Genomic DNA, 24,893 nt, shown 5'->3' with positions numbered 1-24,893 from the left:
CAGTTCAATTCAATCCATCTTCCAGGCTACTTATCAATCATATTAATTGGCCATACCAGCCTTTTTACCCTGAGCTACATTTACCTTGGATATGGACCATCTTTGATGCTGCCAGAGCGTCCCAAATGTAAGTGTACTTGCTACATTGACCACATGCAAGGTGAAAACACATGTAGAACTTAGAGATGAACAATAATTCGTTGGGCCGGACTCTAATCGAACTCTAAAAACACTGACTTGAGTCAAAATTTAAAGGAGTGTGAATTTAAGCCCTCTTAAGTCTTAATACCTCTATTCATGTAGAAGGACAAGTTCTTTCCATTAAAAAGGAAAACGAAAATTCAAGATACAGTAAATTCATCCTCATGAGCACGAATACAATAGGTATAGACCTTATCAGTAGATTATATTCTGACTTGCAATGAATGGATCCTGCCGGTGGTCATATCATCATTTTTCAAAACGTGTTGAGAGGAGGGGTTATAACGAGCTCTAACAGAGGGGCCAAAAATTGTTTCCGTCAACACATTTAAATATTCAATGTAGCAAATACACAAAAATATTAATCACGAAATCCAGTCCATACTAAAACTTTTTACTATTTCTCTTTCAATATAAATAAGCTTACAATAATCGAGAAACTCATCATCCATCTTGTTCCAGAGCTTTTTTTGATGATATTCATACCAACACCAACTTAATTAGTCAATAAACAAGGGATAAATTTCCATTGACAATACCAACCATTGACGCAGCTCAGAAATACCAGATAATCAGCTATTAAAGTGGTATATATTACTACATCTCTCTTAATTAGCACAGTAAACAACCGAAGATATCAGTTTTTCTAATTTGTAATATTATTATTATTATTATTATTATTATTATTATTATTATTATTATTATTATTATTATTATTATTTTGCAGAAAGTGCTGAAGAAAGAGAGGAGAAACATCGTCTTGAGTGACGCTCTGCAGTACTTCCCTTTGAGTAAATTAGCCGCGGCAGAGCACAGTCACAGTTATTACTTGTTTGATGTTTTTTAGTACAGAAAATAAACACATTACTATTATACATGAAGCTTATGAGGCATATCTATCTTAAAACAATGAAACGCGAAGAGACAGAAATATTTGAATTCAGATACGGCTAAACAAGCTTTTTAGGAAAATACCAATAATATTTTCAAACGCAGAGGAGTCATGAAATGGCAACATATTATTTCCAGTACACACATAGAACACTCTCTTCAACATCCACGCAACAGACAATAGGTAAATTCATACACTTAATGGACGTTAGGACCATCTATCAGTAATCGTAACTTTCAATCCATGTGTCATTAACAGGATCATAGAAAGATTAGGAATCACTTTGTGTCCTTCCACCATCTTAAAGTTGTAATTATATATCAATGCAGCAGCCACCGCTTTCATTTGAGTATAAGCTACTTTTTTTCCAAGGCATGCTCTTGGCCCAGCACTGAACGTTGTAAACTTATAAGCAGGTACATGCTTGATGCTTCCGTCTCTGGAAATCCATCTCTCTGGTTTGAATTCCAGGCAGTCTTCTCCCCACACAGTGGCCATTCTTCCCATTGCATACAAGGAGAACATCACCCTCAGTTTCGGGTGAACCCGATGACCTGTGGGGAGAACGTCCGCTTTGATAGGTTCCTTGTGCTGGAATGGAACTGGAGGGTACAGCCTTAAGGCTTCTGAAATTGCACCATGCAAATAAGGAAGTTGCCCTAGCTCTTCATCACTGAAAAATTTCCTTTTTTCAGCTTCGTTTGGTGGGGTCACTGCTTTGAGTTCAGCTCGAATTTTGGATTCTACTTGTGGATGCGTAATGACAAGCCAAAGAAACCATGTCAGAGCTGAGCTCGTTGTGTCTCTTCCCGCAAGAATGTGGTTCAGCACGATATCTTTCATGAACTCGTCGTTGTTTTCTAATCCCAGTGACTTGTCCTCTTCAGTTATGTACAATGTTAAGAGATCAGCTCCATTTCCTTCTGCACCATCGTCCAATTTGCCACCTCTACTGCTCACTTCTTCTCGTTTCCTCTTTATATAAGTATATAGTTCATCGTCGATGATTTTCTTTGCCTGGCTCATTTTCTTCTCCGATCCAACGTTTAGCCATCTCATCAGCTTCCACAATGTCTGAGGCATGAGATGACGCGTGAATATAACTTCTTCAGTCTGATCCATGGCTTTTGAGAACGGAACTTCATGGAGTTTAACGTCGAGGCAGCCCGGGTCATAGCCTGTGACAAACATGCAAGTTGTATCAAAGGTAAGCCTTTGAAACAAATCTTGCATGTCCACCACTTGACCTCGTTGAGAAACATGATCAAGGACTGTCATGAGCCCAATTTCGACCTTTTCCGTGCTGATCCTCATCAAGAACTTCCTAAATTGAGGAAGACTAAACAGGAACTGAGAATGCTTCCTCTGGATCTTCCACAACTCAAATTCAGCATTCACAATTCCATCTCCAAGCACATCGAAAATCTCCTTGAACTCATGGCCTTTATGGAAATTGGCATAGCCATCATTAAGCACGTAACGCACGTTGGCCGGATCGACTGTGAATAACATGTCCATGTTAGTAAACCAAGGGCCTTTGAGTAGGAAAGTGCCACCTTCTTGATTCAGGATTTTGGTGCACATGTCGTGAACTCGATTCACCTTGGATAAAATCCATGGCATCATTCCCACCAGGGGCCAGTTCCATGGAAGACCATCGTCGAAGCGAAGTCTCCTTATGTACCAAAAGCTTAAAATGGCTAATACTATTTCAAAGTATTCAAAGCGTAAGGCTTCCATATATGATTCTATGGGCGTAGTGAATAGACCAGAGGTGATTGCTAAAATCTTTGATATATCTAGACAATGGTGAGTATATGGATCAGAATGCATACCGGAGGCTATGTTATATTTATACACGAATCTGATGATAATAAAAATTACTATTATTATTATTTTTGGTTATTTAACATTTTTCAAAATAAATTCTAGCTTCCCTGATGAGTACCTATAGATTCATCATTAATGTCCTAAATATGAGAATGCAGGAAAATGACCCCAAATATCATTTAGTAATGTAGCGTTCTATTAGGTTATCCCTAACAGAACGCCGTGTAGGGTATAATTAGGTTAACTTAATTGAAAACTTTATACGGCGCGCGTCTAATTAGGTTAACCTAAACGTGTAGCGTTTTATATGGGCTTAAAACAGTAAAATGCTACCCAATCTAGTTTTCATCCCAAAATTGAAAATGCTACATTATCAGCGTCTCTAACTAGTATTTGAGATCATTTTTTTCAACTCTGTTGGGCATTATTTCAAGGACATGGAAGATTTGGAGCCAGTTTTTTCTTATAGTTACAAAAAACTTAAAATCATATTATAATGTAAATTAAATCTTGGAGTTTATAGACGGTGATCGCGCGGCATGCGCGTGAGATTCTAGAGCAAATAAATGATCAATTCGCTCAACTGCTGTCTTTACTATTTGCTCTCTCTTGTGCGTGCACTTGATTCATTAGCTTACGACGTGATCGCCATACTTACCCATACCACAGCTACGAACTTCTTAGCATTTCCCATTAATGTATGTTTGTGGACCTTGTGGTGCGATTACCAGTTCTTGCAAAGTCGTCTATTTGCATTTAACGGCAATGCATGCATGTGTATTACATTAAGAATCAAATGGATGTCCACGATGATGATTGCATGCATCTACTCTAAATTTAAAACAAATTCTTCTATAAATGGAGAAATATTCAATTGTACTATATATTTATAAATATATTATTTAAAATTTGTGGTCGATAAGGTTATCTCGTCAAGTTATAATAGACTAATCCTGTCGAAAAATAGTAACGACAGATTGACCGTACCTGTAGTGAAACTATATGAATCGAACTTTTATAAAAAAAATATAGAAAAAATCAAATCAATGAGAAAAATATATCAAATTAACTTTTAGTTTTTATTCAATTTATAACTTATTTATAATTTTAAATCAATCTCTGTCTTTCCAATTAACAAGTCATAATCTATTTCTGGCTTATTTCCTAGTTCAAACAAAGTTGTTTGGTTGGAGCTTATATAATGCCGTAAAAATATTATGTAGGTAATTAGGGCTGTTCACGAACCGAGCCGAGTCGAGTTTTGACCGAACCGAGCCGAGTTTTAATTTTTTTTCTGACGAGTCGAGCCGAGCCGAGCTTTTTTATCGAACAAAAATTGTGTTCAAGCTCGGCTCGTTAACTAACGAGCCGAACACGAGCTTGTTCGCGAACAAATACAAGCCGAGCCGAGTCGAGTCGAGTCGAGCCGAGCCAGAAAAAATTAAAGACAAACCGCTAGTTGACTCTTAAAATAGCTAACCAAATAATTTTAATTTTTTTGAAACTTTGTTTATATCACTAAAATGTATATATGTTAACATCCATACGGTTGGATCGGTAAGAAATATTTTTTAAAATATTGAAACACTATATTAGGATTAAACACTAGTTAGCGGTACTAGTTAACCTTTTACTTGACTGTTAAAATAGCAAACCATATAAAATTATTATTTTCCGAAATTTTGGTTACATCACTAAAATATATATATATATATATATATATATATATATATATATATATATTAATTATATGTTGAATTCTGAGTTCAATAACATATATAAATTATAAAAAAAAACCAAAAATTTTGCATTTTTTCGAGCTTTAACGAGCCGAGCGAGCTCGAGTCGAGCTCGAGCCGAGCTCGAGCCGAACATACTAAAAGCTCGGCTCGAGCTCGTTTACTTAACGAACAATTTTTTGTGTTCGAGCTCGAGCTCATTAACTTAACGAGCCGAGCCGAACGAGCTCTTAACGAGCCGAGCTCGAGCTTGTTCGCGAACAGCTCGGTTCGTTAAACAGCCCTATAGGTAATCACGTTCTCTAAAAAATTAGAGTTGAAGAGTCGCCTGTCATTTTTTCTTTTTGTCCCTTTTCAAGCTAGTGGAGAGATTTTCACCTTTTTTTCTGGGGAAAAATCACTAACCCTTTTATTTTCGGGCAATGCTAGAGACCCCAAATTTTTTTCCCAAAATTTGTTACCAAATGACGTGGCTAACAAGTGGCGAAATTTGATTGGGTGATTGATGAATCTGCAGAGGGCCTCATTATTATGGGAATGAATGCAACCAATGAGATTTTGCCACGTCATTTGGGAAAAATTTTTGGGATAAATATTTAGGGTCCCTAGCATTTTCCTTTATTTTCTTTCATTTTCTTTGATTTTGTTTCAATAAAAACCAATCTTTTAGATGTTTCGTGTCGCTCCTCTTAGAAGGGTTGTTTTGTCTTTTTTTTGGAGTGTTTCATTATATTTTTATGAGTGATTGACGCTTTGCACCCCTTATGTTTAGGCGCTTTTTCGATTTGGTCTCAAACAATTTTTTTTGGCAGTATGCACTCTAAAGTTTGAAAAGCGCTTCGGTTTGCACCCTTTTGACCACTCTCTGTTAATTGACCGTTAAAGTTAACAGATTTTAGGTTTTCATTTTGCACCCCATAGTTTTAATTTTTTTTCATGAGTATTTTTGAAATATTTTTTTTTTCAAAAAAAAAATATTTTCCTCAAAATTCTTATATTCTATAAGTGGTGCTGGATCCAGTTGAGTACTCGAGGATAGAATTTCCAGACATCAATGTAGTTAGAGAGAATCAGCAGATGGTGACTCAGTATTTCAATTTAGAAGGACATGGTTCTGTGTCGAGACATGATCTGGTTAATTCTGGTTCATTTCTTCGCCTTGGTGCACCACATCAACCTGTAGATGACTACGAGATGACTGCTAACTCATCTGATGACAACGGGTATGTATCTCTATCTCCCAACGGCAGTGTTCAGAATTCAGGTTTTTTGAGTTCTACGATGACAAGCTTGAGTGATGACCGAAACTCTGGTGACTCTATGGAGAAGAAGAGTCATCCTCTTGTTGGTCTGCTGAATTCTCCAAATCAGTCGATCACTAAAGAGGCACTAAGGCCTACGGCTTGTCTAGACACTGCAACATCAAGAAAAGGACTTGAAATCCTAGACGCGAATATACCTAGTTCCAAAGACAATGTTCAAGAAAGCAGCAATGCCAAATTTGTTACTCAGGCACTGTCAGCTCCGCTTGGGAATATAAACCTGGAAGTTGAACAAACCGCTATGCAGCAACAAATTGTTGACATGTAAATGAGGAGCATGCAGCAATTCTCTGAGTCCCTGGTGAAAATGAAACTCCCAATGGATCTCAACAAGCCGGAAACTGACAACCAAGGTAATGTGATCCAAAACCTTAACAACAGTGTAGAAGTTGAGAAGAAAAAAGACGTTGCAAGGGTATTTTACAGCAGCAGGGTATTTTTCTGAATCATCCTTAATGCAGCAGCAGACATAAACTCTATGAACAAATTTGCTAATGGTGATTCCTAGATGAAAGTTAATTTATCATGTATATGGTGCGATTTGTTTCTCAAGTATGCTAAATTTGATGGCTTTGTTTAACTTAGTTCTGCAGAGGAAAATCATTTAATCTGTTGGCTACCAGTCATGTAGTAGTCTTATGTACTGTATAACTAGAATGTTTATCTTACATGTATCTGCATTGATCATGGGAAGGGAGGACGAGGCCTTTCACTAGGCCATCGACGATCTTGAGGAAAATATTTTTTTTGGAAAAAAAATATTTCAAAATACTCATGAAAAATAATTAAAACTGTGGGGTGCAAAGTGAAAACCTGAAATCTGTTAACTTTAACGGTCAATTAACGGAGAGTGGTCAAAAGGGTGCAAAGCGTAGCGCTTTTCAAACTTTTGGGTGCATATTGCCAAAAAAAATTGTTCGAGACCAAATCGAAAAAGCGCCTAAACATAAGGGGTGCAAAGTGTCAATCACTCTATTTTTATTTAGTTATGTTTGAATTTATTCGATGTTGTATTTGTTGAGGATGATTTTATTGGTATTTTTGGGGATTTGGAAAGCATCGTCATATCTAAGCCGGGGATAATTATGACAAGAGCTCACATTTCACAATCAAAGATTGTTCATCCACTAGGGGTATACATTTTTGGCATTGTCTACAAGTGGTATCCAACATTTCGATAGCTGGAGTGCCCAATCTCAGTTTATGAACACTGGTCTATAATGACTTTTAAGTATGTGATAAGGTAAATTGTGATGTTATTTTTTCTGGAAAGTTGGTACAATTTAGATCGCTTGGAATATCTTTGATTTCATTTTCAGCTTTGTGAATTTCTAAATTCTATATGTTAAACGACCAAGAAACAAAACAGTCAATTTTTTTAGTATAATATTTATTTCTCCACCAGTTGTATTGGCAGTTGAGGTACAATCCAGTTTATTTTTTTGAACATTTAAATCTTTCACTAATAAATAAGTAATATCTTTCATTAATATATAAGTAATAGAAGCAGCTGCATTCTTCGAGATGAAAGCCTCAGCAATTATTGCGACAATGACAATGATATCTGTGCAACCCTACACTTTAACAAGCTGGCAATTAGAAATGGAAAACATAAACCATTCAGCAAATGATAACATAAACCTTTCGGTGGAAGAGCTAGAAGCTAGTGTAACTTTCGAGTGCTTATACAACATCATCCGCCAACTTGAAGGGTGCTCACCTCCAAGTCCCAATGATCGACGTTTACTAGTGTTTGAAAATATTCGCATGAATAAAAAGTTACAGCTAGTGTCAAACACAAATATTGATATAGTCATATAGGAAAAGAGAGAAAGTGTACCACTGTTAAAATGTCCAATGCCAAAATGATAACACAAAAAATAAAAATTTAATATTCATATTATGTATTTTTTACCGTTGCATAAAATAAACAAGTCAAGTACACCTTTATTAAAATGTTTGAAACCGAAATAATAACACAGAAAACAAAAAATTAATATTCATACTTTATATTATAATCCTTCAAAATAATAACAACAGCTCTACTCTTCGTTTATAATCTTGATATAAAATCTGGGATATAGTTTTCTGCGATTAACTTTTAAGTTCTTGGCGTTTTCTGCTCAATTTTCGTTTCCAGACTGAGAAGATAATCAAGAATTTTGTTGTTTTTGGTTTCAAAAAAAAAAAAGAATTTTGTTGTTTTTATGAATTGCATTTTTGTTTTTTGCAAGAAGTTGCAGAAACTCTACTAGCACACTACACACGTAAAGATTTTGATATTTTCAATCTCCGTCTTCTATCTTTTTATGATCTTTATCATTCGGGTTTTTTGGATTTGTGTAGATCGGAGATATACTACTGAAACGCTACTTATTTTCTTCAGACTGTTTTCAATTTTCTCAGAAGTTGCATAAACATTTTTTCTAAATCTTACAAACGCTTTTGCTCCTTGGTAAATTTGCCATCTTTACTCAGTTTTACATCTTGCTACATCTTAAAGTGATTAATTATCATTTCATGTACTTGCATTTAGTTTCCTGAAATGCAAATTGTCAGCCAATTACAGTAATGCTAAAAATTTGAATCTTACAAACGCTCCTTGCTCTCTGGTAAACTTGCCATCTTTACTCAATTTTACATCTTGCTATAGTTTTAAAGTGATTAATTATCATTTCATGTACTTGTATTTAGTTTCCTGAAATGCATATTGTCAGCAAATTATAATAATACTAATTCTTTCACTAAAATATATGATAGACTTGTTATTTCTTGCTCTTATTTCTAGAATAAGAAAGATGATCTAAATTTTGTTATGCTTTATTTCATTCCCATTAATACACAAATTGTTCGTAAATTAGTGAATAATACTCTTACGTCTTGGGATAGAGAAAATGGATCGCAAGAGAAGACGCAGCATAAACACGGCAGCAAAAATGAGAAACCGAAAGCAGAGAATTATGAAAAGGGGGGGGACCACCTCTCAACCATCCAAGAGCAACATAGGCTCCGAAGAGTGGCACGCTGTTTGATTTTAGAGTTTGGCCAGGCCTACCAAACTTCAACAATAGTACTGAAGAGAAGATATTGAGTGGCTCCAAAGAGTTGACTGTTTCCTCTGAACATAACATTCTTGTTAAGCATTCTGCAATTCAGATAATTTGTCAAGTGAAGAAGAATTTGATTTTGGGCGACCACCACATAAAAAAGGCATCTTTGGAGAAGATATAGTGGGCGGATTCCAGGACTTGACTATATCCTCCGCGCCTCATGCATCTGTTAAGTATTCCACAACTGCAGATAGTTCGACAGCTGAAGAGTTTCTGCCACCATCCACCATCAGGTACACAGGAAAATACCAAAATATACGCATTAACATATCTGTTGCCTGCCTTGTTTGCACCTATTCACCTAACATATCTGTTGAGCAATACACAATTGCAGATATTCTGCCAGCTGAAGGGAATCTTTCTCTACCATACATTAAGAAATATACTGGAAAAGAGAGAGAGATTAGCTCCCCATGTTCTCATATATTGATTGAAACATATGTGCCTAAAGTACTTATTAAGCATTCTGCAAGTGCAGATGTTCCACCAGCTGAAGAGGATATATGTGTTCTAATATTTTCTGTGATGATGACCTTGTAAACCACCTATTCTGCATTTAAGTTGAGTTCTGATCTTTTATTTTTAATAGGGACAATGGAGAGTAACAAGACAGAGCGAAAGAGAACTGATTTGAGTTCCTTCAATGCTCATAATACTTCAATTACAAAAGAAGCAACTGCAAATTTCACGATGAAAGCCCATGCAAAGATTGTTTTAAGAGCAGAGATGGTGGATCATAACAACAGACGCAACCACAAACAAAGAGGAAAAATGAAGAAAATAAATTGAGCCAAGGTTGTCAAACAATTGGGTGGGGGGGGGGGACAAACCTCACAACCATCCAGGGGATCCACAGAGCAACACGCCATTTGATTTTAAAACTCGGTTCCAGCTACCAAACGTTAATAACAATACTGAAGAGGAGAAAAAGAGTGGCTCCCAGGACTTGACTGTTTCCTCTGCGCCTAATATACCCGTTAAGCCTACAGTGAGTGCAGATATTCTATCAATGAAAGAATTTCTGCCAGCACCAGATATAAAGGACATTACTGTAAAAGAGATAGAGAGTTGCTTTTTGGACTTGCCAATTCCTTCTACGCCTAATGCACCTGTTCAGAACTCTTCTAATACAAGAGCAGCAGCAGCTGCTTTGGAGATGGAAGCCCTAGCACCAGCAATTATTGTTCTGAGGGCTAAGGTATTGGAGGAACCCTGGATGTTAACGGGCTGGCTTCCACAAAACGATAACATACAACCTTCAGCTGAAGAGCTACAGGCTGATGTAAAATTCGAACACTTGTATAATATCATTCGCCATCACGATGAGAGCCCACCTCCGAGCCCTAATAATCAACGTCTGCCAGTTTTTAAAGACATTTACAACTAGAGATACTGGACAGGATCAATACAAGCAAGATTTAGGACTCATCATGTTCTTAGTTTAAAAGTTCGTCTAGTTATGATTGAATTTGTTCATGTTATTGTGCTATTAATTGTTTGTTCAAATTTTTTTGATGTGATGGAAGTAATATGGATTAGGTTGTTATGTTGCATACCTATCAACCGGGATTGCCTTTGTTTAGTCCTGTTGTTTGTGCATGTATGGCAGAGTGACTATTTCCTCTCTACCAGATTTTTACATAACATATCAAGATTCAAGAGCACTCATACAAATCTGTGCAGATTCAAATATTAAGACATGATGACAACTGATCAGCAAAAAGGATTTCAGAGACATCATTCTTTCTGTAAGAAACACTTAAACTGTACTAAACATTCTAAATTCGGCAGAGAAGAATTGTTTTCACTGGGGTCCCGAAAATTTAAGTGTACGAATCTAGGACACGTGATAGTTCGATGTGACCCTAACAAGTAAAAAGTTTCCAGAAAATTACCAATCCACCTGATATACCTATTAGCTATTAAAGTCACTGTTTCAGACCTTATATACAGAGTTTTCTTTGGCCTTAGAGCAACTCCAATGCAGTGTATCTGTTAGTAATAATCTTCAACCTGGCAGCATACTGTACACAATATAGCTAATAGCTCTTAAATCCTTCTCTCCAACCATCAGCTCCTTTTAGGTAAATATATAGCTATCAATCCTTCACCCGCTATTTCTATTGAACCCAAGATCATCATCTATATCAATATCTATATCAGTCTAGTCAGCTCCCGCGCATTTCTTCTCCTCCCCTGCTCAATTCATCTTGTTTTCCTCTCCCCGCCTTTAAATTAATTTGCGTGTGGATGTGTTTGGTTTGTTTTTCTTTTGCTATGAATTGATATTTTATTTGGTATTGAATCGGGAAATGGTCTTTGCTTTTATTTATTGCAATTGAAAGATGAGAAATATGCCATAGTCTATTTTCATGTTATTTACTTACTTAGTATTAGACGTGTGTTTGTTTATTAAATATATCAAATTATTTTCGTTCGGTTCGGTTTAAAAATTATTTCGGCTCGATTCGGTTTAGTAAAACAAAATCATAACCGTTTAAATTTGAAAATAATAATATAATATTGTTTTTGAAATATAGCTAATCAATATAGCTAACACCGTTGGAGTACATCACCTTACAGGTTCAACAAATTTTACATAATCATTATTATATATTATATTAACTAACTATTTTAGCTAATCCCCTTAGAGATGCTCTTAGTGGCCATCCATGCTAGGGTGTTCGTGGTGCGAGCAGTGCGATTTTTTTCTAAAATCGCGAACCGACCCGCGCATGCGGTTTGGGAAAATTCGTAAACCGCAACCGCACCGCGTAATATTAAAACCGCGTAAACCACACCACAAAATTGCGGTGCGGTGTGGTGCGGTTCTTGCAGTTTGTGTGGTTTATACATTCAAAAAATTTATACTTTTGACTGACAATGTAAAATAATTTTAAACTATATGTATTTAAATATAATTTTTATAAAACACACACACACACAAATTTAGAGTAATGGTACTCATCAAGAAATATAAACTAAAATATGTGTATGATAATGATGAAGATAAAAAGATTTTAACACTAACAAGTTATTTTATAGAAAAAATAATCTATCTATATAATATAGGAGATAACATCATAAATAATCTATCTATATACTATAAATATTTATAATTATATTTGATATATTTTTATATATTAGAAAATAGTGGTGCAGTGCGGTTTGAACCGCGTTTGTATAATATCAAACCGCAACCCGCACCGCACCGCGCGGTTTGTTAAAATTTCAACCCGCAACAGCACCACAAAAAAGAAAAATCGTATTTTGCGGTTTGGTGCGGACAGTTTATGCGGTGTGGGCGGTTTAGTGAACACCCCTGATCCATGCAAAAAGAAGGAAAAGATCAACGGGTTAATGGTCACATTTAACACAGGCAAAGCATTGCAGCAGATTAGCATAACAAAAAGCAAGCAATGGTGTCGTACATTAATAGCTTACCAATTTGACAATTTTGCGAGCAACATCCAAACTTCCATTGTAGCGAATGCGCTCTAGGACCAACAACCTTCAACTAACCTGTTTAGTAAATAACATGTTGATTTCTTTCTACGCGTGCATATGATATTTCTTTCTGATTTTTGCTCTTCACTCCGTGACTTTTGATTTTAGCATCTTCTTAAGACTCTCGACATTGGACCTCCAATTAAATATGCCGTGACTACCCCCAAGATTGCCACTGAAGTCATGCTCCATTGTGTGGGCATGAGGCCTTTTCTTTAATCGGTTTATCAAGTTTCTCTTAAATAGTTATATATGTGAGTAAATTGTAGCATGAACTAGACTTGAAATTGTAGCATGCAGATGGCACTTTTGCCATCACTAAAGCTAATTGCTGGCAATAGAATCTGGTTCAATGTGCAAGGAATTTATGCCTGAATTTTTCAAGGTGGTAAAACTCCAAGCCCTGCATTTCAATCTAAATCTGATTACCCCAAAGTTTACTTTCCAGAACATTTTTATTATTTGGAAAGCTCATCGCCAAGGGCCGAGTGTTATGCGTTGAAACCCTTCATGTAGATCCTATATAGTTATGTATAGTGTTGAGGCACCGGAATTAAGTTTGATAATAGGAAGAAATCGTGTACCGGAGGTGTAGCCAACTGGCGAAGAGGATAACAGAACAACTTCTGGTGTGCGGTGAGTAGGATAATTCGAAGACTGTCTCCCTGAAAGGCCAATGACTGAACAAATTATGTAAGAGAAATGTTAATAAAGATCCCAAAAATTGTTTTTGGAAATTTTTCCAAGTCTTGTGACAAATTTCGATAGGTTTCATTCTCATTAAAATAATACTCCTGTGAGATTGATATCCCTAAAAAAATTAGTGATGGAGAGAAGCGAGATGTTTTTCGAGTTTCTGCCAAAGTGATGCGGGCCTTCTTTTTTTTTTTTTTACGAAAAACGAAAAATTTAATAAATAGTTGAAATCTAATCAAGGCAAACTCTCGAACTGTCAATGTCAATTACAATCTGATTAAAAAGCAAAAAACAAGCTAAACTTAAAGACGCTTTATTTTTAGATCGCTTAACAAATAGAATATCTAAATTTTTTAAATAAAAAAGTATAACAATCAAACCTCGAACAATCCAACCTTCATTTATGAATATAGTAGCATCGCAATCGACCTTCACATAAGCAACAACATCTGTAGCCCAATATTCAGAATTATCAGTTACATCAACTGATGCAGACTTTTTAAAGATGAACGTTTTTTTCCAAAATGTCCGAATAAATAACTGTGACAAATAAACATTGGAAAAATAAAACAACGCAAGTAATGCAGTATATAATAAGCATGATTGTCTCTCTCTTTTTTCCAAAAGGACTTGTTTCAGAAAAATATTATATATTTGTATAATATTTTTCAATATTATTACTATATAAAATAAACATATAGATTCTACGTGGAGTAATATGAATATTACATTCACAGAAGATAAAGCAGAAAAGGTCAAAGTTTGGAATATAATCTTCCAGATTATCATGCACTGTATAAAAAACCGAGTCAAAACAAGACCAAAAGCAAGTCTAGTGTATCAAAATCATAACATATTACCGTGACAATCAAGTTTACAAGCAGAAAACAAGCGGCTCAGCTCCTGGTTTTTGTTATCATCAATTTTAAACCGCCCACCGTATATTGCAGCCTATGAAAATTCCAGGCTATGCAACCATATCGACCTGTATAAATAGTGTACGTATCCTGTGTGATTGAATATACATACACTTCACATAATATAATATTATCAATCTATTTCATCCCTGCATGGCTCGTTGGATCAAACCAGAGGTAATATATCTCTATTATCATTATCATCTATCTATAAATTTTTAATTTAACTTATGGACTAATACTTTGATTATGTATACTAATCAAGCATTTCGTACGTGTTTATATTAATTATAAAAAAAAATACTCCAGGTATATCCTCTGATGGCAGCTATGACATTTGTAACAAGTATGTGTGTTTTTCAGCTCACCAGGAACGTCTTCATGAACCCTGATGTCAGGTACGTACCTTAACAACGATAAAAAAATTATTATTATTTTTTGATTCATGTGAATAAACATAAACATATTAATCTCGATTAATTATTTTTTTGGATAAAAATGGTTATAAATAATTGTATGATTTGGAGTTTGCAGGATTAACAAAGCTCACCGTACAGCAGGTGTACTAGATAACTTGGAAGAAGGAGAGAAATACAGGCACCATGGACTCCGCAAGTTTCTCCGTGAACGCCCACCGGAGGTTATGCCGGCGATCAACCACTTCTTCTCGGAGTCGGACATTAATACCAAATAGAGATGGATACGGATTTGTTTCGGAACGGATCAAGATTAAATTACGACCATGTTTTGTTATTTTGTATTGTCTCTCCTTTGTTTTGCGGCACCATATACGTACATATTGTCAAGTTGCAATAAATTAATCTCGTGTTCTTGTCATTCTTGTCGTACTTCTTTAAAATATAAACTTATATAGGAAAGATCAGATGGTATTAAAATTATTAGCATTTAATATTACTCAATTTGCACATGTAAAAAATATTGGAGAAAGTTTCTCATAAGTTTAATATATCCTTCTTTGAATTTTAAATTTATTGGAATAATAAAAGAAATATATTAAAAAATAATTATTTGAGGAAATTTCTAAATAATAATAAAGATAATATTCAAATATGTTTTCTAGATTTTTAACTCACCGAAACAAGCACTTACACTTTTGGGCCTTGAAATCAAGCAGATACCAGAATCCATTTGATCCCATTATTTTCACCCTGCTCAAGTGTCTGTCACGAAGGCTCAGTTCTAATATCGGCGACTGTTCAGTATTTCGTTAAATTAAATCTTCGATTAATTTGATTAATCCGTGTTCACAAATTTTCGATTAATTCTTTCCGAACTTTACCGAGTTTTGACTCCCGCTTATATAAATTTTCTTGTTTCGATTAATGCTTGGAGGACGTAATTGGTCTATCCATTTTGTCTTAGCTCAAGAAGTCAAAAAGCGCCGTTACAATTGCTGTAGATCCTTGATAAACTTACATGGCTTGAATAGTTGAATTTAATTGTTTATGAAAATATTTGGAGCTTAATAAAAGGGTTAAAAAGGATTATTATATATTATAAGCACTTTAATCCTGTTTTACCAGAATCATGTATAATCTCATATATTGATTGGACTGATTGGTACTAAACAGTAAACCAGACCTTAAGCAACGAATAACCACCGTCACATCTTCACGTACAACATCAATTCGCTACGAACTACGTACGATTTAGAATTGGGCTCTTCTTAATTACCAGTTGTTATTATCGCCAGTTAACCATGCAACATTTGGACAGACAATGTACTTAATTAGCGCTAACACTATGTCTTTAATATTAATCTCACATGAAAAAGGAAAATGCTACATGCACAGAAATGGGTACAGAAATATTCACAGAATGAGTATGTGTTAACTTGTGATTGGAATGGACCCCCTGCACATGCATTAATAGCACCAATTAAAACTCTCCACCTAGATTGCCATGTCATTTTGTGTAAAATTATGTACCCAACTTTGTGCATGTAGCACTACTCCATGAAAAAAGTCTAAACTACTATTTTGGGGAAGGGGAGTATTATATTTCATCTTCGGGAAATCGAGAATCGTTGGGCTAAATCGTTTTCTTGATTTCCAACCTAAGAAAGATGTGAAACGAATTCTGACCGTATTTTTTTTTTTTATGAAAAGCGGAGAATTTAATAAATTATTTAAACTAGCTGATAAAAACTTCGAACTGTCAATTACAACCTTATTATAAAACAAAATATGAGCTAAATACATAGCCGCTTTGTTTACAAATCGCCTAACACGTAGAATATTTAAATTCCTTAATCCAAATATTATTAGAACCAAGTCCAGAATCCAGCCTCCATCAGTTGTGATCATAATAGCATCGTAATTGACCTTCACATAAGTATCATGTGTACCTCAACGTTCACAGCTATCGGTTACACCAACAGGGTAGTCTGTATTGGTATCAGATCTATTCTTATGTTCCGATCTTTCTTTCTTTCTTTTTTAATGAAGCAACATTTACCCTAAAACATGAACAATTTTTTGTCGTGAAAAGTAAACTCTTGCGATATTCACCGTGTCATATTGGACACGAGTCGTACCGATCACCCAAAATATCATATAAGTCCTTTTTAGAAACATGACTAAACCCATAACAAATCAAAACAAACACAAATAGCTCAAAAAGATGTGCACGACTAATAACCTTGATGAGAAGGGAGATAACAAGAACTTATCCGAAAAAAATCAGATCTTGATTTTGTTAATGAAACTGATAAATAAGAGAGAAGATGGATGAGCGAAGATGATTAACCAGCAAGGAGGATGAAGGTTGAAGAGCGGATAAGAAAAGGAGAAGGAAAAAAAAAAGAGCGAGATATTGGTGGTGTTTGTTTGCTAGAAGCAAATGGTGCTTCTGGCTTCTGCTTTTCTTGACCCGTTTGTGTAAAGAAGTAGAAGCACTTTTAAGAAGCTGAGATTGCTAACTTCTCTCTCACAGCTTCTGCTTCTTTTCCAAACAGTTTATTAACTTATTTTCTTATCACTTTTACTCTACTCCTTTACAATAAGTAAGAAGTCAATTCTTTTAATATAATCTAAACGGCCCCATTCTCTTCAACCTTTAGCAGATGGTACAAAATTACGCTACTCCCTCCGTCCCATTTTAGTTGTCACATTTGGTTTTGTGCCGGTCAAATTGACCAAAGTTTGACTGAAATTTATTAATATTTTATCAATTGAAAAAATAAAAAAAATATGTCACCGAAAATAACTTTTAATCTACTTTAAGATGTAATTTTCAGTTTTTTAAAATAATAAAAGAGTGACTTGTAATCTTTGGTCAAAAATTAGTCAATTTGACCAACAAAAAAGGAAATGTGACAACTAAAATGGGACGGAGGGAGTACTTGGTTGATGTGATTACGGAAGCTTAAGCACTACTTTAACTCCTAATCATTTCAAGTGGACTCAGACATGAGTCATAAGAAACCCAAAGACAAGGTACTTGTTGACTTCTCATAAAGGACCCAAAGTTTCTTACTCTTGTTACTCGATCCCTTTCAAACAGTACAGTACTTGCTTGGTAGTTAACTCATGTGTTGTCATTTTTAGTGACTATGATGTTTTAAAACTCATAATCACTGTGGTAAAATGTGAGCATCGGTTTTAATCGATGAAAAATAAGAATAAAGATTAATCATAAAATTATTTAAATTGAATAAAGATTAATAAGATGATTAATTGAATAGTCAAAAATTTAATTAATTTGACGGGTTACGAAATAGAGATTAATCACGAATTTTTAGAATAATACTCAGAACAATTAATTCTCTTTTTCTTCAAAAAAATTAGATTTTCATGTCTACAAATAAATATATGTTCTCATTAGTAGGGTAAGCGATAATCAAAAAATTAGATGACAAGAATAAGTCCTTAACACATGACCCAGGACACAAAGTATTCTTTAACACACGACCTAATTGTTTTGTTTTATAGTTAAACCAATCATAAATCAACAGTGAGGATTTGAATCTCAGAATTGAAGTGTGACCTTACAATACTCTGTATAGCTAAACCATCTTATCTTAAAATCATTTCTTCCTTTCCAGAGCTGCGCCAATGGAAATCAAAATGGGCCAAGCCAAGATTACATGCATGATATTTGTTGTATGTGTAAATAGAATCGTGCATCAACTACACCAACTTGTTGCCTAGATCTTCTGTCACTTATACATTCTTCTTTTAATGCTTTATAATTCTGGTTAACCAAATCATAAAGACTCGCAGCTGCTTTGTCCTTAATGTCTACTCCTCAGTCCTCAGTCCTCATTTTGGCCAACAAAAAATAGCCCCCCTTCTTTTTCTCTCAGAAAGTCACAGACAAAAAATAAATGCGAAATGTGCATAAAAATTGCAGAGTGTATATGGCTGTGCCTCCTTAATTTGTGTGAAGCTGAAACCAGAGCTTCCCTTTGTACAACATGTATAGATAACTGTATCTTTTGACTTTCTTCTCCCGATAACAAGAGGATGTTATCTTTGAAATGCGCCTCCTCTGATTATAAATGTGATCAGATTTTGTAGGTGTAGCATTACAGAGACTTGAGTGGTCCAAACGGGTAATTTTGTCTACCACTCTTATCTGCGATTTTGTATGTGTTGCAGAATCTTGACCACGTATGTATATATATATATATATATATATATGTTGAAAGGCGGGATTATTAGATGAGGCTTCTATCGCTCTTTATTAGAATTTGATATATGACACTGTCATGTCACGGAAGAAGGGAAATTAGGCTTCTATCAAATTTTTTGAGGATTTGAATCAATGACACTGTCGCAAGAAAAGAGGGAAATTGTATTCTAATCAATCTTTACGAGGATCCAAATTATTGCATTGTCACCGTAAAAAAAAAGAGCGGACATTATTCCCTCGGCACATTTTGTGTTTGAACTTATAAAATGAATTACAGGAGGTATTATCAAATCTTGTGCAGTTAGAGTCGGTGCTAAGACAATAAATTGTGCTAGGTTTTGGGTGGCTAATGGCTATGTCTAAGTTTGTGACAGTGTGCATGGCCGGTAAAAGTAACAATAAGTTTTGGTCAGTTTTAACGGCCTCTTTTAATGCCCTTTTCGTTTGTGTTAAAGTCTCTGGTCCCTCTCCTCCTGTAGGGTGCACGGTTGGGGGGCTTTCTCTTTCAAAACAATCAACACTCCACGAGGTCTATATATGTGCACGCTTTCGCTTGCTCCAACAATCAACACAAAAGTACCAAAAAAGAAAATATATAGAGTTGCTAAACTTTTTTCCAGTTTAGAACTGTATAGACTGCTGAATCTAGCATCCATGGCCATTTGCATATTTGTTTTTGTTGCTGTTCTGGGAGTTTGTCTCTTGAGTACAATATTGTTGAGATGGAATGAAATGAGGTACGTGAGAAAAGATTTGCCGCCAGGCTCAATGGGTTGGCCGGTTTTCGGTGAAACTACTGAGTTTCTCAAACAAGGACCTAGCTTCATTAAAAACCAAAGTGCAAGGTGAATTAATCTCTGTTTAGTGTTTTTTTTACTGTTTTAACAGGACTGTATGATATATCTCAAGTTATGTAGGTTTGGGAGTTTGTTCAAGACCCATATCCTGGGCTGTCCGACGATCATATCGATGGATCCAGAGATGAACAGATATATTCTCATGAATGAAGCTAAAGGTTTTGTGCCAGGCTATCCGCAATCCATGCTTGACATTTTGGGAACATACAACATTGCTGCTGTTCATGGTTCCGCGCACAAGAACATGAGAGGCGCTGTGCTTGCTCTTCTTAGCCCTGCTATGATCAGAGATCAGCATCTTCCGAAGATCGATGATTTCATGAGAAAACACCTCAGCAACTGGGATAACAAAGTCATTGATATTCAACAGAAGACCAAAGAGGTTTGGTTAGAAGAGACTTGTAGACTGTAGTACTCCTTTATTTTATTTTTTACGATCTGTTTGATGACTTAGATTTATTTTATTTGCAGATGGCACTTTTGTCATCACTAAAGCAAATTGCTGGAATAGAATCTGGCTCAATGTGCAAGGAATTTATGCCTGAGTTCTTCAAGCTGGTACTTGGAACTATTTCATTGCCAATCAACCTTCCCAGTACAAATTATCGCGGTGGCGTTCAGGTAAATTACATGCCACGTAAAAAAAAATATATATATATGTTTGCAGTTTTACTAATACTGTTATAAAAAAAATTACAGGCAAGGCAGAGCATAGTGAGCATGCTGAGACAACTTATAGAGGAGAGAAGAGCTTGCCAGGAAATAAAAAAGGACATGCTTGGTTATTACATGAGCAGTGAAGAAAATAGATATAAAATGAGTGATGAAGAGATCATTGATCAAATTATTACAATTCTGTACTCTGGATATGAAACTATTTCTACTACTTCAATGATGGCTGTCAAATATCTTCATGATCATCCCAGAGTACTGCAAGAACTCAGAGTAAGCTTAGTCAGCAGCATTCCTTATTATTAACACATGTATATTCCCTGACATGAATAGTTGTTTTTCTAGTTTCTTTGTCTAACTTGGTTTATAATATCTTGTAGAAAGAGCATTTGGCACTCAGAGAAAGTAAGGGGCCAGAGGATCCGATTAACTGGAACGATTACAAGTCTATGAACTTTACTCGTGCTGTAAGTCAGATCGATATTACAAGATAATGTAGTAAATAGTTGCAACATTATATATTAAGGCGGTTCAAGCCTCGATGGAGTCATGTGTGCGTGAGTATTGTGGCAACGTAATAAATATTTGTGACCATGATTCAGGTAATCTTGGAGACGTCAAGACTAGCAACAATCGTGAATGGCGTTCTGCGAAAAACTACTAAGGAAATGGAACTGAATGGTATAGTAGATCTATTTCCTTGCTGTTTAAAGCTTTTCATCATCTAAAAAAAACTAAAATACTTTCCAACATTCGACTTTAATATGTTTATTATAAAATGAGATACGGTTGGTTGTCTATGATTTTGTAATCATCTCCCTTGAAAGGACCCTACTCCCCAACCATATTCATTATCTGCATCGCAAGGCTACCATATCAGCCAGTGCATTTGATCACATGGCGTCGAAAAAAATACTCCTATTTAGAAAAGATAAATATATTCAGTGTTGTTTTCATGGATTTCAGGTTATGTTATTCCAGAAGGATGGAGAATATATGTTTACACCAGAGAAACTAATTACGACTCAAATCTGTATCCTGATCCGTACTCTTTTAATCCATGGAGATGGCTGGTAAGTAGACTTGCAAGTTGCAATAATAATTCTGAATTTTAAGTTAATATTATCATAGTACAAAATAGAATCATTTTGGCACAGTACAGATAGTGAAATATTCGTACATATTCACCCGTGACCTCTTCCGTGGTACTTGCAAGTAACTTTATTTCCGAGACTTTAAAAAGTGACAAGAAGTTTATAATGCAGAATAAAATCATGGATGCTCAAAAATACTTGTTCATATTTGGGGGAGGAAGCAGGCAGTGTCCTGGAAAGGAACTGGGAATAGCCGAAATTTCGACGTTCCTGCATTATTTTGTCACCAGATACAGGTAGTTGCCAAAAACAACTAGCTAGGTAATTTTTTTGCATTTCGACGATACGGTGTAGACTGACAAATGTGGTTCGGAATTGGATGCAGATGGGAAGAAATTGGAGGAGAGGAGCTGGTAAAGTTTCCAAGAGTTGAAGCACCGAAAGGGCTGCATATTAAGATTTCGGCATTACCAACAGAAGAAAGAAAATGACTTATAAGCCAAATATATGGATTAGTCCTAATCTAGCCTAGTATAGTACCTGCTTTGTATATTAGAAATGTAGGTTAAGCAAGAGTCGTGAAGCTGTGCTGATGATTCAAAATAAGAGAATTCAAAGTTTTGTCGTGTTGAGACTATTGCATCTGCACAATATATAAGATGTTTAGATGTAAACTTAACTAATGCATGCAACTGTTCTCCAAGTTGAAAGATGAAAATTTTACATTTTCGAGAAGCATTACAAAAGCCATGAGTTGACAACTTGACAAAATGACATGCATGAATTGTAAAGTGGTGGTGCATGGACGGGCACGGCCCAGTCTTCCTACACTTAAACGTGAAACCCCTAGAATAAAAGAGCAGTGCAGAGTATCACGTTCTTCGCATCTCTGTTAATAATATTACAATCCACTGTCCACGCAACTTCTGTCGAGATTATTAATCTTAATTTTTTTCATCAATTTTTCTTCTCAAAACCTTGTTTAATAGAAGTTTCGATATGATGTGACTTGTCATCCAAATGATACATACAGTAAAACTTTTGATTCAAATTTGATGAATTTTTATTACATAGTAATTGTTTAAAATTAAAAAGATCAGGCTATCTTATAAAAAATGATGGTATACTTTTGTCCCTCTCATTTAAAGAAATGTTTTTTCATTGTTCGGCACGAAGTTTGAGATGCATATAAAATATAATTTCATAGCTTATATGATTAATTTTCTTATAAAATTAAATTTTTATTTACAAGAAAAAAATTTATAATTACTTATCAAACTATGATGGTATTAAAATACATGTCGAGTAATCGTAAACAATTGACGGGTACGGAAGGAAGATTACTGTACATTAAACGGAGAGTTACACAAACTCTGACAAGCCTTATTTACAGCCAACATAACTGATCGCCATATTAATATTAACAGTTAAAATGACAAATTAATAAAGGAGTATTGTATAAATCAATTAAACAAGAGAAAATGCAAGTGTATAAAATGCAAGAAATAAAAAGAAGACACACAAAAGCACGGCTACAAGTGCGGGAAAAGCAGAGAACAAGTCCTGCACCTCACACACCTCCCCTTTGCTCTCGCATGTTTCTTCCCTCCTTTATTTATATAATAACTCTTGTCATACTATCACAAACTTGCTTCAACCATGGCTACTGCTTCTCCTCCCTTGAAAGATGAACTTGACATTGTGATACCTACTATTAGAAACCTGGATTTCTTGGAGATGTGGAGGCCTTTCTTTCAGCCTTACCATCTCATCATTGTTCAGGATGGTGATCCTTCTAAACAAATCAAAGTTCCTTATGGTTTTAAGTATGATCTCTATAATCGTAACGACATTAACAAGCTTCTGGGTCCTAAGGCTTCTTGCATTTCTTTTAAGGACTCTGCTTGTCGTTGTTTCGGTTACATGGTTTCCAAGAAGAAGTATATTTACACCATTGATGATGATTGCTTTGTGAGTATAAAATAATTAATCATTTCCTTCTCTTGATGACTAATATTATGTGCGATTTGTCTGGTGTGTGTCATGGCCACATGCTGAGCACTAAATTCTACGTATTTAGTTTATTTTGATTGGCGTGATTGTTGTATATGCAGAGTCCGTCATTATTAAGAAGTAGGAGCCGATCAAAATAAGTCAAATTTATAAATTTAGTGTTTAACATATGTAATGGACATAGCATAGAAAAACCGTATTTTTAATTCTAGCCTGGTTGATAAAATTTTGAAATTTATGCATGTAAATGATGTGCTGACTCTTTCTAATTTTGTGCCCTTGCATTGGTTTGAAGGTTGCGAAAAATCCAAGTGGTCAAGACATTAATGCACTGGAGCAGCACATCAAGAATTTGCTCTGTCCATCCGCTCCCTACTTCTTCAACACCCTGTATGATCCCTATGCAGAGGGTGCTGATTTCGTCCGGGGCTATCCTTTCAGTCTTCGAGAGGGTGTTCCCACGGCTGTGTCACATGGACTCTGGCTTAACATTCCGGATTATGATGCGCCTACACAACTTGTGAAGCCTAGCGAGAGGAACACTAGGTTCGCACTTCTTTACTTGTATGTTTTCATGTATGCTCTGTGTTATAGTTTCTGTTATCATAAATTAGTATCCTTCTGAGTCAGGTATGTGGACGCAGTCATGACAATACCAAAGAGCACCTTGTTTCCCATGTGTGGTATGAATTTGGCATTTGATCGCGATCTCATTGGCCCTGCTATGTACTTCGGTCTCATGGGAGAGGGCCAGCCTATTGGTCGCTACGATGATATGTGGGCTGGCTGGTGTGTCAAGGTGCATTTCAACCTTCACTTGCTTATGACCTTTGTATTAGATATATAATGCAATTGCCAATGTTTGATTTGGTTTCTTGTTTTGTTGACAGGTAATCTGTGACCATTTGGGGCTAGGAGTGAAGACAGGGCTTCCCTACATATGGCACAGCAAAGCAAGCAATCCTTTTGTCAACTTGAAAAAGGAGTACAAAGGCATCTTCTGGCAAGAAGAGATCATTCCATTTTTCCAAGCAGCAGTCCTTCCAAAGGAGTGCACTACTGTTCAAGCTTGCTACATTGAGTTGTCGAAGCAAGTCAGGGAAAAGCTTGGCAAGATTGACCCTTACTTCACTAAGCTTGCGGATGCTATGGTCACGTGGATCGAGGCCTGGGATGAACTCAACCCGTCTAAGTAGGCCGACAGCAAGTGAAGATGTAGACAAACAATCAGAGTCTTTTCTAGGCTTCAAAATAGTGTTATATCATCAACCATATATGTCTTCTAAAGTTTAAGTAGTTATCTTCATCATGTGATCTCTTGCATTTACAAAATGAACAAGTAATACATTCTATATTTGCCTATTCTGAGCATAGGAGAATCCTTTTT

At 35.6% G+C, this 24,893-nt stretch overlaps 4 protein-coding genes across 4 annotated transcripts; 3 read left to right on the top strand and 1 right to left on the bottom strand.

The window, feature by feature from the left end:
- Positions 1 to 1,099: 1,099 nt before the first annotated feature.
- LOC108213475 (alkane hydroxylase MAH1-like) lies at positions 1,100 to 2,906 on the bottom strand. Its single transcript, XM_017385274.2, has one exon. It carries the CDS (start codon positions 2,831 to 2,833, stop codon positions 1,301 to 1,303), a length of 1,533 nt encoding a protein of 510 aa, XP_017240763.1. The 5' UTR covers positions 2,834 to 2,906; the 3' UTR covers positions 1,100 to 1,300.
- An 11,350-nt stretch (positions 2,907 to 14,256) lies between these two features.
- Positions 14,257 to 15,051, top strand: LOC108213518 (uncharacterized). Its single transcript, XM_017385317.2, has 3 exons — positions 14,257 to 14,391; positions 14,524 to 14,612; positions 14,749 to 15,051. Exons 1-3 carry the CDS (start codon positions 14,368 to 14,370, stop codon positions 14,906 to 14,908), a joined length of 273 nt encoding a protein of 90 aa, XP_017240806.1. The 5' UTR covers positions 14,257 to 14,367; the 3' UTR covers positions 14,909 to 15,051.
- A 4,406-nt stretch (positions 15,052 to 19,457) lies between these two features.
- On the top strand, positions 19,458 to 22,128 carry LOC108213230 (cytochrome P450 85A1). The gene is made up of 9 exons (XM_017385000.2): positions 19,458 to 19,715; positions 19,788 to 20,109; positions 20,199 to 20,348; positions 20,427 to 20,672; positions 20,780 to 20,866; positions 21,002 to 21,080; positions 21,366 to 21,472; positions 21,665 to 21,789; positions 21,879 to 22,128. Exons 1-9 carry the CDS (start codon positions 19,525 to 19,527, stop codon positions 21,982 to 21,984), a joined length of 1,413 nt encoding a protein of 470 aa, XP_017240489.1. The 5' UTR covers positions 19,458 to 19,524; the 3' UTR covers positions 21,985 to 22,128.
- Positions 22,129 to 23,143: 1,015 nt separating this feature from the next.
- Positions 23,144 to 24,868, top strand: LOC108213231 (probable UDP-arabinopyranose mutase 1). The gene is made up of 4 exons (XM_017385001.2): positions 23,144 to 23,464; positions 23,802 to 24,052; positions 24,137 to 24,305; positions 24,397 to 24,868. The coding sequence occupies exons 1-4, from the start codon at positions 23,153 to 23,155 to the stop codon at positions 24,700 to 24,702; spliced, it is 1,038 nt and encodes a 345-aa protein (XP_017240490.1). The 5' UTR covers positions 23,144 to 23,152; the 3' UTR covers positions 24,703 to 24,868.
- The last annotated feature ends 25 nt before the right edge of the window (positions 24,869 to 24,893 follow it).

This window comes from Daucus carota, chromosome 3, assembly GCF_001625215.2.
Source record: "Daucus carota subsp. sativus chromosome 3, DH1 v3.0, whole genome shotgun sequence".
In the NCBI taxonomy this organism is placed as follows: domain Eukaryota; kingdom Viridiplantae; phylum Streptophyta; class Magnoliopsida; order Apiales; family Apiaceae; genus Daucus; species Daucus carota.
This window is presented reverse-complemented; position numbering and strand designations above follow the sequence as displayed.